Source organism: Macrobrachium nipponense, chromosome 2, assembly GCF_015104395.2.
Source record: "Macrobrachium nipponense isolate FS-2020 chromosome 2, ASM1510439v2, whole genome shotgun sequence".
In the NCBI taxonomy this organism is placed as follows: domain Eukaryota; kingdom Metazoa; phylum Arthropoda; class Malacostraca; order Decapoda; family Palaemonidae; genus Macrobrachium; species Macrobrachium nipponense.
In genome coordinates, this window is record NC_087201.1 from 24915831 (window position 1) to 24933475 (window position 17645).

Consider the following 17645-nt stretch of genomic DNA (forward strand, 5'->3'; position numbering starts at 1 on the left):
ATTTAGCTGACATAGATATTAATCTGAAGCTGATATTGTGCAGGCTATTAATGAAATTAAAAATGGAGCTTCTGCAGGGCCTGATGGAATTCCTGCTATTTTGTTAAAGAAAGTAGTTCATTCTATCGCAAAGACCACTTGCAATATTATTAGACAAAGTGTAGATACAGGCAAGATTTATGATGAGCACAATTAGCATATATTACCCCTACTTTCAAAAGTGGATCAAGACTAGAGGCAAGTAATTATAGGCCTGTGAGTCTAACATCACATATTATGAAAGTGTATGAAAGGGTAATGAAAAGAAAAATATTATGAAACATTTAATAACAAAAAATAATTTGTTTAATAAAGGACAACATGGTTTTTGGTACCCGGAAAAAGTACACAAACCCAACTGTTAGTCCACCGTGAGAACATATTCAAAAAATATGGAAAAGCGGAAATGAAACAGATGTGGTTTATTTAGACTTTGCAAAAGCTTTTGATCAAAGTAGACCATAATATATTAGCGAAGAAAATTAGAAAACACAATATCGTGGATAAAGTAGAAGATGGTTAAAAGAATTTTTACACAACAGAAAAACAGATAGTTATTGCAAACGACGAGAAATCGGATGAAGCCAAGGTAATATTCCGGTGTGCCGCAAGTACGGTGTTAGCTGCAATACTGTTTGTTATTATGATTGAAGACATAGACAATAAGTTAAGTTAAGGATTCGGTAGTGAGTAGTTTCGCAGATGACACAATAAGTAGAGAAATTACTTGTGATGAGATAGGAACGCTCTACAAAGAGACCTTAACAAAGTATATGATTGGCAGAGGTAAATAGGATGGTATTTAACTCTGATAAATTTGAATCAATAAATTATGGAGACAGAGAAAGAAAGCTATATGCATATAAGGGACCTAATAATGAGACAATCACAAATAAGGAAGCAGTTAAAGACCTGGTGTGATGATGAATAGGAAACATGTTATGCAATGAATCAAATAGCACTCTGTTGGCAAAATGTAAAGCAAAAAATGGGAATGTTGTTACGGCACTTCCAAAAACAAGAAAAGCTTGAACACATGATTATGCTTTATAAAACATATGTTCGTAGTCCACTTGAATATTGCAATATGATATGGTACCCACACTATCAAAAGGATATTGCACACAAATAGAGAGTGTACAAAGGTCCTTTACAGCTAGAATAGAAGAAGTTAAAGACCTTGACTACTGGGAAAGACTACATCCTTAAAATTATATAGTCTAGAAAGGAGAAGAGAACGCTACATGATAATTCAGGCATGGAAACAGATAGAAGGAATAGCAGAAAATATCATGGAACTAAAAATATCAGAAAGAGCAAGCAGAGGTAGATTAATAGTGCCCAAAACTATACCAGGAAAAATAAGGAAAGCACACAGGACATTAATCCACTACGCACCAGCATCGATAATGCAGCGTCTATTCAATGCGTTGCCAGCTCATCTGAGGAATATATCAGGAGTGAGCGTAGATGTGTTTAAGAATAAGCTCGACAAATATCTAAACTGCATCCCAGACCATCCAGATTGGAAGTGCAAAATATGGAAAGATCAAATATACCATTGGAAAGGGATGCCCAAAACAAATAATACGGAGATCCCTGTTTACTAGCAACTCTCTGTAGAACACTTAGAGGTGCCTCACACTGAGGGACCTGGGGCAACCCGAACAAGATGTAAGGTCTGTAAGGTCTCTCTACGACCCTGCCATCTCTCTCTCTCTCTCTCTCTCTCTCTCTCTACGACCCTGCAACCCTCTCTCTCTCTCTCTCTCTCTCTCCCTCTCTCTCCTCTCTCTCTCTCTCTCTCTCTCTACGACCCTTGCAATCTCTCTCTCTCTCTCTCTCTCTCTCTTCTCTCTCTCCTCTCTCTCTCTCTCTCTCTCTCTACGACCCTGCAACCTCTCTCTCTCTCTCTCTCTCTCCTCCTCTCTCTCTCTCTCTACGACCCTCGTGCAACCTCTCTCTCTCTCTCCTCTCTCTCTCTCACTCTCTCTCTCTCTCTCTACGGACCCTGCAACCTCTCTCTCTCTCTCTCTCTCTCTCCTCCCTCTCTCTCTCTCTCTCCTCTCTCTCTCTCTCTCTCTCTCTCTACGACCCTGCAACCTCTCTCATGGTATAGACAATGTTATTAAATCAAGATTGAATGTACAATAGTTGAGGATGAAGAAGAAAAGAGGAAGAGAAAAAGAAGAAGAAAAAAGAAGAAGAGGAAAACGGAAGAGAAGTAAACAAAAATGAAATGACAGAAAAAATAAGGAAAACAAAGAACAAGACTAAAGTATGGATGCAGAGATACTCATTGATACTACATAATGAGGCGAATAAAGCAGCATACCTACGAAGAAATAAATTACGAATATGACAACAGAAAAGGCAAATCCCGAAGAGGCTCTACCCAGATTCTTACAATGACGGGAAAGAGGAAAAAAAGAGAACAAGAAAGACAAAATCTGCAACCTTTTGAAAAGAGGGAATTGCAGATTTGGAGAAAGATGTTACTACAAACATCCTAAGATATGTCAAAACTATGAAAATATATGGTAAATGTGCATACTTAGATGGATATGGGGATGATTGCAGAGATCTGCATCCAAAAATATGTAAAAACCTAAAAGAAGGAAAAGGATGTAAGTTCGACAAAAATGCAAATATATGCACCCTGTAGCCATTGAATCATAATCAAAATAAATAACCAACCAAGTTAAATAAAATCCAAAATAAGAAAGAAACAAATAAAGAGAGAAATCAAGAATATCAGGTAAAAGAGAAAAGCAAACCACCCAATGAGATATGCAGAGGTGTCAGCAAAGAATTTCAAAGCATCAGCTCCGAAATTCTACTCAAGAGATAATAACTGTATTTATTATGCAAGAGGATATTGCAGAAACGGAGAAAATTGCAGATTCAGACACAAAATGAATAATTATGATGAAGGAAGATCAAATATTATGGAAAAGTTGGATTTTTTAATGTCAGAATTTCTGGAAATGAAAAAAAGAACAACATACCAGAACAGGAAAGAGACATGGGAAAATCCTTATTACTATCAGTATTAAATGAAGGAGAAAACACGCAAACCATCATAGTGATGAATGCGCAGGGTTTAGTTACGAGTAACTCAAAAAGAAAAATAGAGTACTTAGAAGAACTAACCCAAAATGAAAAGAAAATAGATATAATGAATATAAGTGAAACCTGGTTATTTCCCAAGAGACTGGGAATGATGATCAAATAAAAGGGTTCCAAACTTATAGATCAGATAGAAAAAATAGGAATCAAGGGGAACCGCAATATATGGGAAAGACAAAAAACAAGGAAAAATATATGAGAAATATAGTAACTCAGAATGTGAACTAATAAGCGGTAGAATTTGAATCTGAAAAATTGATGAACATAGTAATATATAGACCTCCTAATACTAAAGAGTTTGACTTAATAATTGAAAATTGGATGATATATGTAGAAATCACAAACAAGGACTGGACTATTCTCCTATCTGGTGACTTCAACTTTCCTTTCGTAGAATGGAAAGAACGAATAGGAGATTGTGGTTGTACTTATACATATAAAAAAGAGAGTAATAGTAGTGCAGAAGATAAGAGGCAATTTGAAAAGCTATTAGATATGCTACTAGAATACAACATTCAACAAATAAATCACCTGCCAACAAGAAAGGAAAATACTTTAGACCTAGTATTTGTGAACGAGATGAATTATGTTAAAGAAATATAGTTTATAATGCGAGTATTTCAGACCATAATCTCATAGAATTAACAGTTCATTCCAAAGCAAGTAAAAACAGAGATAAGCAAGAAATGAAAAAGAAAAAGTGGGAAGGATATGGAAAATCAACTTCTACAGTAAAAATATAAAATGGTCAGAAATTAATGAAGAATTAAACAAAGATTGGGATAACATTTTCGTAAGTGATGACATAAGGGTAAATACGGAGATATTATATAAAATATTGGAGATAATAGTGGAAAAATATATACCGAAGAAGAAAAGAAAACATCATTCATGCATACCAAGAGACAGAAGAATCTTGTTCCAGAAAATCAGAAAGTGGAAAAAAGGTCTTGCAAAAGAAAAAAAGAAAAAAATGCATGGAAAAGTTATAGAACTAAAAAGTAAGATAGAAAATGCAGAAAAAAAGATTATACAATCAAAAGAAAATGAAAAACGGGACTTGGAAGAAAAAACCCTATTAAATATCAAGCAAAACCCCAAACTATTATACTCATATGCGAAGAAGATGAATTAAAAGAAGAATAGAAATAGGCCCTCTGAGAATTGAATGGGAGATTAACGAATGAAAAAAAGGAAAAAAATTAAATTTGCAACATACTGGCAGAACGATATAAGAGAGAATTCACCCTAGAATAAGATAATGAAGATAATGATATAGAAGTAAGGGATGAAAATAGTGAATATTTAGCTGACATAGATATTAATGAAGCTGATATTGTGCAGGCTATTAATGTAATTGAAAAATTAAAAATGGAGCTGCTGCAGGGCCTGATGGAATTCCTGCTATTTTGTTAAAGAAAGTAGTTCATTCTATCGCAAAGCCACTTGCAATATTATTAAGACAAAGTGTAGATACAGGCAAGATATATGATGAGCACAAATTAGCGTATATTACCCCTACTTTCAAAAGTGGATCAAGACTAGAGGCAAGTAATTATTAGGCCTGTGAGTCTAACATCACATATAATGAAAGTGTATGAAAGTAAAGGGTAATGAAGAAAAATATTATGAAACATTAATAAAAAATAATTTGTTTAATAAAGGACAACATGGTTTCGTACCCGGAAAAAGTACACAAACCCAACTGTTAGTCCACCGTGAAAACATATTCAAAAATATGAAAAGCGGAAATGAAACAGATGTGGTTTATTTAGACTTTGCAAAAGCTTTTGATAAAGTAGACCATAATATATTAGCGAAGAAAATTAGAAAACACAATATCTGTGGATAAAAGTAGGAAGATGGTTAAAAGAATTTTTACACAACAGAAAACAGAAAATAGTTATTGCAAACGACGAGAAATCGGATGAAGCCAAGGTAATATCCGGTGTGCCGCAAGGTACGGTGTTAGCTGCAATACTGTTTGTTATTATGATTGAAGACACTAGACAATAATGTTAAGGATTCGGTAGTGAGTAGTTTCGCAGATGACACAAGAATAAGTAGAGAAATTACTTGTGATGAAGATAGGAACGCTCTACAAAGAGACCTTAACAAAGTATATGATTGGGCAGAGGTAAATAGGATGGTATTTAACTCTGATAAATTTGAATCAATAAATTATGGAGACAGAGAAAGAAAGCTATATGCATATAAGGGACCTAATAATGAGACCATCACAAATAAGGAAGCAGTTAAAGACCTTGGTGTGATGATGAATAGGAACATGTTATGCAATGATCAAATAGCAACTCTGTTGGCAAAATGTAAAGCAAAAATGAAGGAATGTTGTTACGGCACTTCAAAACAAGAAAAGCTGAACACATGATTATGCTTTATAAAACATATGTTCGTCAGTCCACTTTGAATATTGCAATATGATATGGTACCCACACTATCAAAAGGATATTGGCACAAATAGAGAGTGTACAAAGGTCCTTTACAGCTAGAATAGAAGAAGTTAAGGACCTAGACTACTGGGAAAAAAGGACTACAATTCTTAAATTATATAGTCTGGAAAGGAGAAGAGAACGCTACATGATAATTCAGGCATGGAAACAGATAGAAGGAATAGCAGAAAATATCATGGAACTAAAAATATCAGAAAGAGCAAGCAGAGGTAGATTAATAGTGCCCAAAAATATACCAGGAAAAATAAGGAAGCACACAGGACATTAATCCACTACGCACCAGCCATCGATAATGCAGCGTCTATTCAATGCGTTGCCAGCTCATCTGAGGAATATCAGGAGTGAGCGTAGATGTGTTTAAGAATAAGCTCGACGAATATCTAAACTGCATCCCAGACCATCCAAGATTGGAAGATGCAAAATATACCGGAAGATGTACTAGCAACTCTCTGGTAGACATTAGAGGTGCCTCACACTGAGGGCCGGGGACCGGGGCAACCCGAACAAGATGTAAGGTCTGTGTCAAGGTAAGGTAAGGTCTCTCTCTCTCTCTCTATTCTACCCCTCTACGACCCCTTTTGCTGCAACCTCTCTCTCTCTCTCTCTCTCCTCAACTCTCTCTCAACTCTCTCTCTCTCGACACTGCAAACCATCTCTTCTCTCTCTCTCTCTCTCTCTACTCTCTCTCTACGACCCGTGCAACTCTCTCTCTCTCCTCTCTCTCTCTCTCTCTCTCTCTCTCCTCTCTCTCTTTCTCTCTCTCTCTCTCTCTCTCTCTCTCTCTACGACCTGCAACCTCTTTCTCTCTCTCTCTCTACTCTCCTCTCCTCTCTCTCTCTCTCTACGTACCCTGAACTTCTCTCTCTCTCTCTCTCTCTCTCCTCTCTCTCTCTCTCTCTATCTCTCTCTCTCTCTCTCTACGAAACACCCTGACAACCTATCTCTCTCTCTCTCTCGCTCTCTCTCTCTCTCTCTCTCCTTCCCTCTCTCTCTCTCTCTCTCTCTCTCTCAAACGACCCTTGCAAACCTCTCTCTCTCTCTCTCTCTCTCTCTCTCTTCTCTCCTCCTCTCTCTCCTCTCTCTCTCTCTCCTGCTCTCTCTCTCTCCTCTCTACGCACCCCTGCAACCTCCTCTCTCTCGCTCTCTCTCTCTTCTCTCTCTCTCTCTCTCCTCTCTCTCTCTCTCTCTCTCTCTCTCTCTCTCTCTCTCTACGACCCGTGCAACCTCTTCTCTCTTCTCTCTCTCTCCTCTTCTCTCTCTGCTCTCTCTCTCTACGGACCCTGCAAACTCTCCTCTCTCTCTCTCTCTCTCCCGTCTCTCTTCTCTCTCTACGAGAGAGCCTTTTGCAAACCTCTCTCTCTCTCTCTCTCTCTCTCTCTCTCTCTCTCTCTCTCCTCCTCTCTCTCTCTCTTCCCTCTCTACGACCCTGAAACCTCTCTCTCTATCTCTCTCCTCTTCCTCTCTCCTCTCTCTCCTCCGTCTCTCTCTCCTCTACGACCCCTGCCAACCTCTCTATCCCTCTATCTCTCTCTGCTCTCCCTCTCTCTCTCCTTCTCTCTCTCTATATGCATATAGGGACCTAATAATGAGACAATCACAAATAAGGAAGCAGTTAAAGACCTTGGTGTGATGATGAATAGGAACATGTTATGCAATGATCAAATAGCCATTCTGTTGGCAAAATGTAAAGCAAAATGGGAATGTTGTTACGGCACTTCAAAACAAGAAAAGCTGAACACATGATTATGCTTTATAAAACATATGTTCGTAGTCCACTTGTATATTGCAATATGATATGGTACCCACACTATCAAAAGGATATGCACAAATAGAGAGTGTACAAAGGTCCTTTACAGCTAGAATAGAAGAAGTTAAGGACCTAGACTACTGGGAAAGACTACAATCCTTAAAATTATATAGTCTAGAAAGGAGAAGAGAACGCTACATGATAATTCAGGCATGGAAACAGATAGAAGGAATAACAGAAAATATCATGGAACTAAAAATATCAGAAAGAGCAAGCAGAGGTAGATTAATAGTGCCCAAAACTTATACCAGGAAAAATAAGAAAGCACACAGAACATTAATCCACTACGCACCAGCATCGATAATGCAGCGTCTATTCAATGCGTTGCCAGCTCATCTGAGGAATATATCAGGAGTGAGCGTAGATGTGTTTAAGAATAAGCTCGACAAATATCTAAACTGCATCCCAGACCATCCAAGATTGGAAGATGCAAAATATACCGGAAGATGTACTAGCAACTCTCTGGTAGACATTAGAGGCGCCTCACACTGAGGGACCTGGGGCAACCCGAACGAACTGTAAGGTCTGTAAGGTAAGGTAAGGTCTCCTCTCTCTCCTCTCTCTCTCTCTCTCTCTCTCTCTCTACGACCCTGCAACCTCTCTCTCTCTCTCTCTCCATCATAGTGATGAATGCGCAGGGTTTAGTTACGAGTAACTCAAAAAGAAAAATAGAGTACTTAGAAGAACTAACCCAAAATGAAAAGAAAATAGATATAATGAATATAAGTGAAACCTGGTATTCCCAAGAGACTGGGAATGATGATCAAATAAAAGGGTTCCAAACTTATAGATCAGATAGAAAAAATAGGAATCAAGGGGGAACCGCAATATATGGGAAAGACAAAAAACAAGGAAAAATATATGAGAAATATAGTAACTCAGAATGTGAACTAATAGCGGTAGAATTTGAATCTGAAAAATTGATGAACATAGTAATATATAGACCTCCTAATACTAAAGAGTTTGACTTAATAATTGAAAAATTGGATGATATATGTAGAAATCACAAGGACTGGACTATTCTCCTATCTGGTGACTTCAACTTTCCTTTCGTAGAATGGAAAGAACGAATAGGAGATTGTGGTTGTACTTATACATATAAAAAAGAGAGTAATAGTAGTGCAGAAGATAAGAGGCAATTTGAAAAGCTATTAGATATGCTACTAGAATACAACATTCAACAAATAAATCACCTGCCAACAAGAAAGGAAAATACTTTAGACCTAGTATTTGTGAACGAGATGAATTATGTTAAAGAAATAATAGTTTATAATGCGAATATTTCAGACCATAATGTCATAGAATTAACAGTTCATTCCAAAGCAAGTGAAAATAGAGATAAGCAAGAAATGAAAAAGTGGGAAGGATATGGAAAATACAACTTCTACAGTAAAAATATAAAATGGTCAGAAAATTAATGAAGAATTAAACAAAGATTGGGATAACATTTTCGTAAGTGATGACATAAGGGTAAATACGGAGATATTATATAAAATATGGAGAAATAGTGGAAAAATATATACCGAAGAAGAAAAGTAAACATCATTCATGCATACCAAGAGACAGAAGGATCTTGTTCCAGAAAATCAGAAAGTGGAAAAAAGGTAACTAAAAAGTAAGATAGAAAATGCAGAACAAAAGATTATACAATCAAAAGAAAATGAAAAACGGGACTTGGAAGAAAAAACCCTATTAAATATCAAGCAAAACCCCAAGCTATTATACTCATATGCTAAGAAGATGAATAAAAGAAGAATAGAGAAATAGGCCCTCTGAGAATTGAAGGGAGATTAACGAATGAAAAAAAAGGAAATTTGCAACATACTGGCAGAACGATATAAGAGAGAATTCACCCCTAGAATAGATAATGAAGATAATGATATAGAAGTAAGGGATGAAAATAGTGAATATTTAGCTGACATAGATATTAATGAAGCTGATATTGTGCAGGCTATTAATGAAATTAAAAATGGAGCTGCTGCAGGGCCTGATGGAATTCCTGCTATTTTGTTAAAGAAAGTAGTTCATTCTATCGCAAAGCCACTTGCAATATTATTAAGACAAAGTGTAGATACAGGCAAGATTTATGATGAGCACAAATTAGCATATATTACCCCTACTTTCAAAAGTGGATCAAGACTAGAGGCAAGTAATTATAGGCCTGTGAGTCTAACATCACATATTATGAAAGTGTATGAAAGGGTAATGAAGAAAAATATTATGAAACATTTAATAAAAAATAATTTGTTTAATAAAGGACAACATGGTTTCGTACCCGGAAAAAGTACACAAACCCAACTGTTAGTCCACCGTGAGAACATATTCAAAAATATGAAAAGCGGAAATGAAACAGATGTGGTTTATTTAGACTTTGCAAAAGCTTTTGATAAAGTAGACCATAATATATTAGCGAAGAAAATGAGAAAACACAATATCGTGGATAAAGTAGGAAGATGGTTAAAAGAATTTTTTACACAACAGAAAACAGATAGTTATTGCAAACGACGAGAAATCGGATGAAGTCAAGGTAATATCCGGTGTGCCGCAAGGTACGGTGTTAGCTGCAATACTGTTTGTTATTATGATTGAAGACATAGACAATAATGTGAAGGATTCGGTAGTGAGTAGTTTCGCAGATGACACAAGAATAAGTAGAGAAATTACTTGTGATGAAGATAGGAACGCTCTACAAAGAGACCTTAACAAAGTATATGATTGGGCAGAGGTAAATAGGATGGTATTTAACTCTGATAAATTTGAATCAATAAATTATGGAGACAGAGAAAGAAAGCTATATGCATATAAGGGACCTAATAATGAGACCATCACAAATAAGGAAGCAGATAAAGACCTTGGTGTGATGATGAATAGGAACATGTTATGCAATGATCAAATAGCAAACTCTGTTGGCAAAATGTAAAGCAAAAATGGGAATGTTGTTACGGCACTTCAAAACAAGAAAAGCTGAACACATGATTATGCTTTATAAAACATATGTTCGTAGTCCACTTGAATATTGCAATATGATATGGTACCCACACTATCAAAAGGATATTGCACAAATAGAGAGTGTACGAAGGTCCTTTACAGCTAGAATAGAAGAAGTTAAGGACCTAGACTACTGGGAAAGACTACAATTCTTAAAATTATATAGTCTAAAGGAGAGAGAACGATACATGATAATTCAGGCATGGAAACAGATAGAAGGAATAGCAGAAAATATCATGGAACTAAAAATATCAGAAAGAGCAAGCAGAGGTAGATTAATAGTGCCCAAAACTATACCAGGAAAAATAAGGAAAGCACACAGGACATTAATCCACTACGCACCAGCATCGATAATGCAGCGTCTATTCAATGCGTTGCCAGCTCATCTGAGGAATATATCAGGAGTGAGCGTAGATGTGTTTAAGAATAAGCTCGACAAATATCTAAACTGCATCCCAGACCATCCAAGATTGGAAGATGCAAAATATACCGGAAGATGTACTAGCAACTCTCTGGTAGAACATTAGAGGTGCCTCACACTGAGGGACCTTGGGGCAACCCGAACAAGATGTTAAGGTCTGTAAGGTCTGTAAGGTCTCTCTCGACCTTGCAACCTCTTAGATATAGTCTGAAACGTGAACTACATCAGGGTAGAATTCAGTGCGATTGTGACTCCACAGTAACATAAATAAGGCCTTTGGTAACCCCTAATATAAGAGACGTAATTTGTAGATGGTTAGATGATACCAAATTTGAAATAGAACTGTCTGTCGCGTGGAAGACGCTAGACCAGAAAAGTTCATGGCCTCGTTACCATGCTATCATAAATCAGCAAAGAGTTGTCATATGGAAAGATGGAGAGGGGTCCTTATTTTGTAAGCCCTCGCGTGAGACATTAGTTATGTTATGCTGATAAGACTATCTCAAGACTCTGTGCTTTTGTTTCTGAGTGACTGAAAGGACACAAGGACAAGTTTCGGTTCCAGTCGGTGTAGTTTAGATAGATGAAATGATACGTGAAAATACCTGTGGAGAGAGTTAGAGGGCGCTAACTATAAAAGAAAATGGTTTGTAGCGAGGAGGGTGCCGGATCTGAGAATTCTATCACCTCAGTGCCACATGATTATGGCGTTAAAACAGATATCAAAGTAAACGAAAGAAAAATAGCCTTATCATTTTACCCTTTGCGAGCAAGGAGCAAGTTATATATGGCCGTGCGAGCAGACTTTGTAAATGACAGTTTGCTATATGATCTAAACTTGGGCAAAAGAAGATATTATTCCATGATCTCATCCTTAGGTCATTCAAAGACTGAGAAATAAGCTAGAATAACAGATGCCAATGCAATGCAACGTTGCACAGTCCATTTTTCAAAGAATGTGTTTTCCACGTCGTAGTAGAGAAAGAGAGACAATTATGTACCTTCAGTATCCAGTAAATTATGGCAGTTCAGAATAAAGTCGTCCGACTTTCAAAGGCTGGTAGATTCTGAAGCGAACTTTTACCATGAAGGATTACTTACAAATATAAATTCACGTTTTGTATGTTCATGATCGCAGTCATTTATCAAATGTATGAATAAAAAAAAAGGCGTGATCCGACCTCCAGCTTTTTTGGGGAGCGAGCTAAAATCTACGGTCAAATAGCGCGTTGTCTCACCAACGAAAATTGAAAGTAAATACACTATATTTTATGAGAAATAACTTTCCTCTGTACTGTTTGAGATGCACATTTATTTTGTGCATTTTCATTCTAATAAATGAATCATAAATATCTTCTAAAATTCCTGTATCTTTAATTCAACGCGAAACACCTTTTTCTTACCTTTTTAGGCTTTCTTAACCGCCCCCCACCCCCGCCCCCAACAACAGTAGTTTGTAGGCTTACTCCCCGAGTAAGGAAAAAGTAGAATTTTACCAAAGTCATTGAAATGGCAGACACGACAATCTTGCACCTTTCAATTCATAGACGTTGCCACTTTAAAAAAAAGAAAGGATAAACTTATCCGAAAGACGAGGAAGGTAGACAGATACACCGATTCTATTCTCATTGACTGTAACATCGATCCACAGGAAAAGTAATTTACTTTCCTCACAAATAAGCTTACCACCCGTGTTAAAGCAGTGGAATTAACGGGGGTAGGAAAGCCCTATGGAGGAGCCTCAAAAGGTCTCAAAAAAGTGTTTCGCGTTGAGTTAAAGATACAGGAATTTTAGGATACGATATTTATGATTTATTTATTAGAATGGAAATGTAAAGAATAAATAATGTGCATGTTAAGCAGTACATAAAAAATTATTTCCAATAAAATATAGCGTATTTATTTTCAATTTTCGTTGGTGAAACAACGCGCTATTTGACCACAGATTTTAGCACATTTTAATTTACGCTAAAAGTTAGGAATACAATGGTTACTACTTATGCGTGAGGGAAAAATCTTGCAAGTGTTCCAAGTAAGCTGGAGGTCGGATCACGCCTTGTTACAGGTGGAATCAATAGTTAATCATATGTGAGAAAAGGGTCACCATAAATGATCACTAAAAAAGGCTGGAGAAGTGTATAGTACCACTGTACCCTTAGGCAAGAGTTGGGCTAAATTTAGTACCCAGGCGAACATGGGAATTCCAAACTTACCGACTAGGGCCGTGGTGTAGTTGGCAGCCCTGAGTGCAGTTGCCAGCGTGACCTCGTCGAGTGGCAGGGCGACCCTACTTGATATGTGGGGAATCACGACCGTCTCAAGTCTCTCGTTTGGCACGAGACCTGACAAGGGAAGACGGAGATCTATTAGCAGAAACCTAGAGAAGAACGTATACGTCTCGAATAGCACCCATGTTCGTTTCAAAGCTTAAAAGTAGTTCGGAAAGAAAGCCAGATGTCTTCTTACCATATCGAGCTGGGTATCGGGATGTCATCATGGCAGCCCTGCTTGGAGTGCACATAGGCGCAGCTGCCAGATGGTGTGTCAGCTTGACCCCTTCTGCTGCCAGTCTGTTAAGAGAGAGTCAGATTAAGCAGATTAAGAATGAGGCTCACATACTCACTATATAACCTACATCGCTGGCTGTTAACTTTACCTTATGTATATTTATTAAGCAGCTTTACTTACGTATATTTATTAAGCAGTTAGTGCCCAAACTATACCCGCACACCTACTCCGTCGTCCAACTGTACCTATCTTGAAATGTTTTCTCCACATCTCACTTTTCCCTGTCATGTCATTTCGTTTTCAACTTTTAGTATAACGTATTTAGATATTTTAAGTCCGTTGAGACTCTTAGAGTCATTATTAATATTCCGTGTATTTTTAATCTGTTTGTTTTCCCTCTTTTAGGCTTGAAGATGTAACTATGTTCTTAGGAAACGCGTCGGCTAATAAATGTCACCTATTGTTGACCGGCTACTTCTTGTCACCCTGTCTTGATAAATATATTTACAATAATTTATACAGCCTCCCAAAGTGAGCGCGTAAGGAAAATCGCTAAATTAAGTGTGAGAGGAACGTTGAAGTGATTGAAGACTATAACTATATCCGCAGGAGCCCCTCAGCCAATGAGATCAAAATCTGCTTTCTTTACAAAACAAAGAAATCTTGGCCTTGAAAAAAACGTTATCAATGACAACAAATTAAATATTTCTGCCTCAGCATTTTTACACCAAAATCAGTCAGGTTCCCAATCCACCCATTGAACAAAACAGTACAGGGTTTTCCCAACAGTAGTACTAATAGACATCTCTATTGTGTATTCCTGAAAACGATTGCTCGCCCCGAAGTTTAAGAAAGAAATCGCGATGAAATTGTTTCACTTCTTTTGAAAAACTATTGGTGCCATAATCACATATTATACAAAAGAGGTAAAGTTTACTGCGAGGAGACATACTCAACTGAAAGTGGTTCCTCAGTGGACGAGTGTGTTGCGTACTAGTCTATCAGTCTAGTAGCCCAAGTTCGCTCCCTGCTACCCCAATGCGGAACCAAATTAATTTATTTCTGGTGATTAGATCTTCATTTCTCGATATAATGTGGTTCGGATCCCACAATAAGCTGTAGGTCCCGTTGCTAGGTAACCAATTGGTTCCTGGCCACGTAAATACAAAAGAATCTAATCATGCTGGCCAGCCCTATGAGAGCTGTTAATCAGCTCAGTGGTCTGGTTAAACTAAAGATATACCTAACTTAAAGTAATATGATATCATCCTACTTAATTCAAGGTCATTAATAGAAAGAGCAACTCTCAGTAATCAAGTAAATATATGAAGTGGTTGATGCATCATGCTCCAGTTTTCTTAGTACACACGCAAACCAAAAATTTGTACCCAGCCTTTTGCGAAGTTCCCAATAACTATCATTCCTTCCTTAACTGCAGAAATATGTTGCCACACCTAAACACTGAAAAGCTTGTCAATGAAAAGATATCCCAGAAGTGTGATCGCAAAGAAAATGAGACCAATACGGTAGCTTTCTGCATAACTCAAGAACTATCTATCATTTCCTCGAAATTCAGTTTGTAATTCTTGTGCGAGAAATATTCTCCAACAACAAAACGTTTACTGTCTATGCTTTATTTGTCATTAGTGAAAAAATGACGTGGTCCAAGGATATCTTTTCCAATGAGCTAGTGGTCCATAACCTCAAACGAGCTGAGAACCAATGCTCTAGGCAAAGCTTTTCAAATTCGTTATCTGATATTTCCAAAGAACTCTAATCGTAATTTCAATCAGCTTCAGAGAATGTTTAGTTCCATTACCCTCAATTTCATTTTGACAGAATATAACATGTTCATGTTGAGATCATGACATTGCATTCCGCAGAAATCACGAGTGTTTCCAAAATATACTCTGTTTTGTGCTCCCTCGCTTCTGAACTCCAGTCATGTCACCTTCCAGTCCATTGGAGGTGAAGGGCGGAGGTGTAGGACTCGGGGTCTGGGTGGCAAATTCCCGAGATGTATACTATTATTGCACCAGCACCAGTTTTGTTGCCATGCCCCTGGGTTAGGTTAGGTTAGGTTGGGTTGGGTTAAGTTAGTCTGAAGACATAATGTGCTGGTAATTTGGGTATAGAAAATGTAATGAGATTATTTTGAAGAAGATGTTATGGGTAGTTTCTAACCAATGGCGTCTCGTGTTTTTAAAGGAAAGTTTCGGTACTCGGTTGCAGTTCCGGAATATGCAGGTGGGGGAGGTGTTGGAAGGATTATTACTAAAAACTAGCAAACTTACCCATCTATGATGGGTGATAAAATACGGGTGCAAAAGTGAAAAATTTATATGTACTATTTGTTCAGCAATATTAAAATAAGGGCGATTATACGAATAGTCTCTCTCTCTCTCTCTCTCTCTCTCTCTCTCGTAATGTAATTCAAGGGACGATCACTGAACGCAGAGAAATTCTTATTCATTGTTGTTTCCCCTCTTTTAATGATATTCTCTCTCTCTCTCTCTCTCTCTCTCTCTCTCTCTCTCTCTCTCTCTCTTAAAGTAAGTGAAGGGATGATCAATGAACGTAAAGAAGTTCGTATTCATTATTGTTTACCCTCTTTTAATGATTCTCTCTCTCTCTCTCTCTCTCTCTCTCTCTCTCAATGTAAGTCAAGTAACGAAGACGGTGATGGGATTATCGGATTACTTAGCTCTCAAATCACAAATTATCTCCTCTCTCTTCCTCTTTCTCATTTCTTGATAGCAAGATAAAATTATAAAATTGTAGTGTATTAATGTCGTTAAATGGCTCTCTCTCTCTCTCTCTCTCTCTCGTCGGTGACTTTCATTTAACGGAACAGGGATCTTGATTGGTTTGTTTCTTTGTCAATTACTTTGCATGGTAATATGAATAATAAAGTATCTTTCTTTTCATTATGTTACTGCAAAGACGCAACTTGTATGTCAGTGCGTTATGGCTACTGATAAATGCTCTTATGATCCTGTGTCTTCCAAAAAAGAGTAGAAAGTAGGAACTTGTCAGTTACCTTTTTATTATGTCCATTGGCAAGATCGAAATTCCGAAGCAACATTACCGGGCAGTACTTCTTCAACGTTATTTTGTGCACTGGCAGTCCCGATGGATTTAAGTTATTCAAAAAATCTTGCAGATATTGATGATAATTTTCATCTTCTATTGTGTCCGAGCTGAAATATTAGCAACTTTCTCCGGGGAAGTTGTACAGAAATTATGTATGAAAAATCGTGAAGTAACTAAGTCTACGGGAATAACCAGCCTCGTTTCACGGCCAGAAACAGCTCCGTTTCAGGAAATCCCTTCTCACCCCCACCCCCTACAAAGGAGGGCGGTAGGTTGGATGAAACCCCATTAAAAACCATCTTAGGGGTCCCAACCATAACCCTGCCAAGTTTCATGCCCATCTGACCAGCCGTTTGGCCGTGATCGAATGACAGACAGACAGACAGACAGACAGACAGGCAGACATTACGCCCATTATAGTATGATTTGATGATTACTTAATGAAAATTCAATAACAAACAAACTTAATTAGTTAAGATGAACTGCTTCATATGCATTAAACTGCGAGTAATAAGAGAAAGCTTGGCATGATACGAAACTCTGTGACAAGTGGACCACAAAGTGATCCTAGATCCAAAGAAGTTTCGATTTATGAATCTTTGAAGTGGCCATTTCCTCATCAAATAGCTGCTTTTGAAGATATAAAGCCTTATCTCAGCAAGTAATCATACTGAAACTCAGTCGTCCTTGTTGGAGTAAATATTTTATCAGATTCAGTTGCTTTCCCACAGTTTATTCTGATGAGTCAACTGTTGCCAAGTTAGCAATCATTGTCAATGTTCAGTACAAGGGGACCCAGTTATGATAACTGGTCCAACACCTCCCCTACCACCAAACCCCACACCCCCACCTGCATATTTCCAAACTGCAACTGATCACTGGGACCTTCGTGAAAAGAAGCAGGATACCATATCTTAAAAGCTAACCTTAGAATTTTCTTGAAAATAATCTCATTATGTTTCCCACAACCAATTTACGTGTAGAAAACGTCTTTGAACTAACCCAACCTAACCTAACCTAACCTAACCTAACCTAACCTAAACTAGAGGTCATTGCAAAAAAATCGCGGTTGGTGCAATGCTAGTATACCCTTGCGGAATTTGCATACCAGGACCTTCCCTGAAAATAGCGGAATGACATATCTTAAGAAACTAACCAAAGAATCTTCTTGAAAAAATCTCTTTATGTT

The 17645-nt window shown here is 37.5% G+C and overlaps 1 protein-coding gene across 2 annotated transcripts in view; it reads right to left on the reverse strand.

Moving 5' to 3' along the window:
- Positions 1-17645, reverse strand: part of LOC135220492 (arylsulfatase H-like) — a 63665-nt gene that overhangs the window by 37050 nt on the left and 8970 nt on the right. For both annotated transcript variants that reach the window (XM_064257628.1, XM_064257629.1), the window contains exons 3-4: positions 13322-13425; positions 13069-13197 (exon numbers count right to left, since the gene is read on the reverse strand). In XM_064257628.1, coding sequence (XP_064113698.1) covers positions 13069-13197; positions 13322-13425 — 233 coding nt within the window. The remainder of the gene's footprint in view (positions 1-13068; positions 13198-13321; positions 13426-17645) is intronic.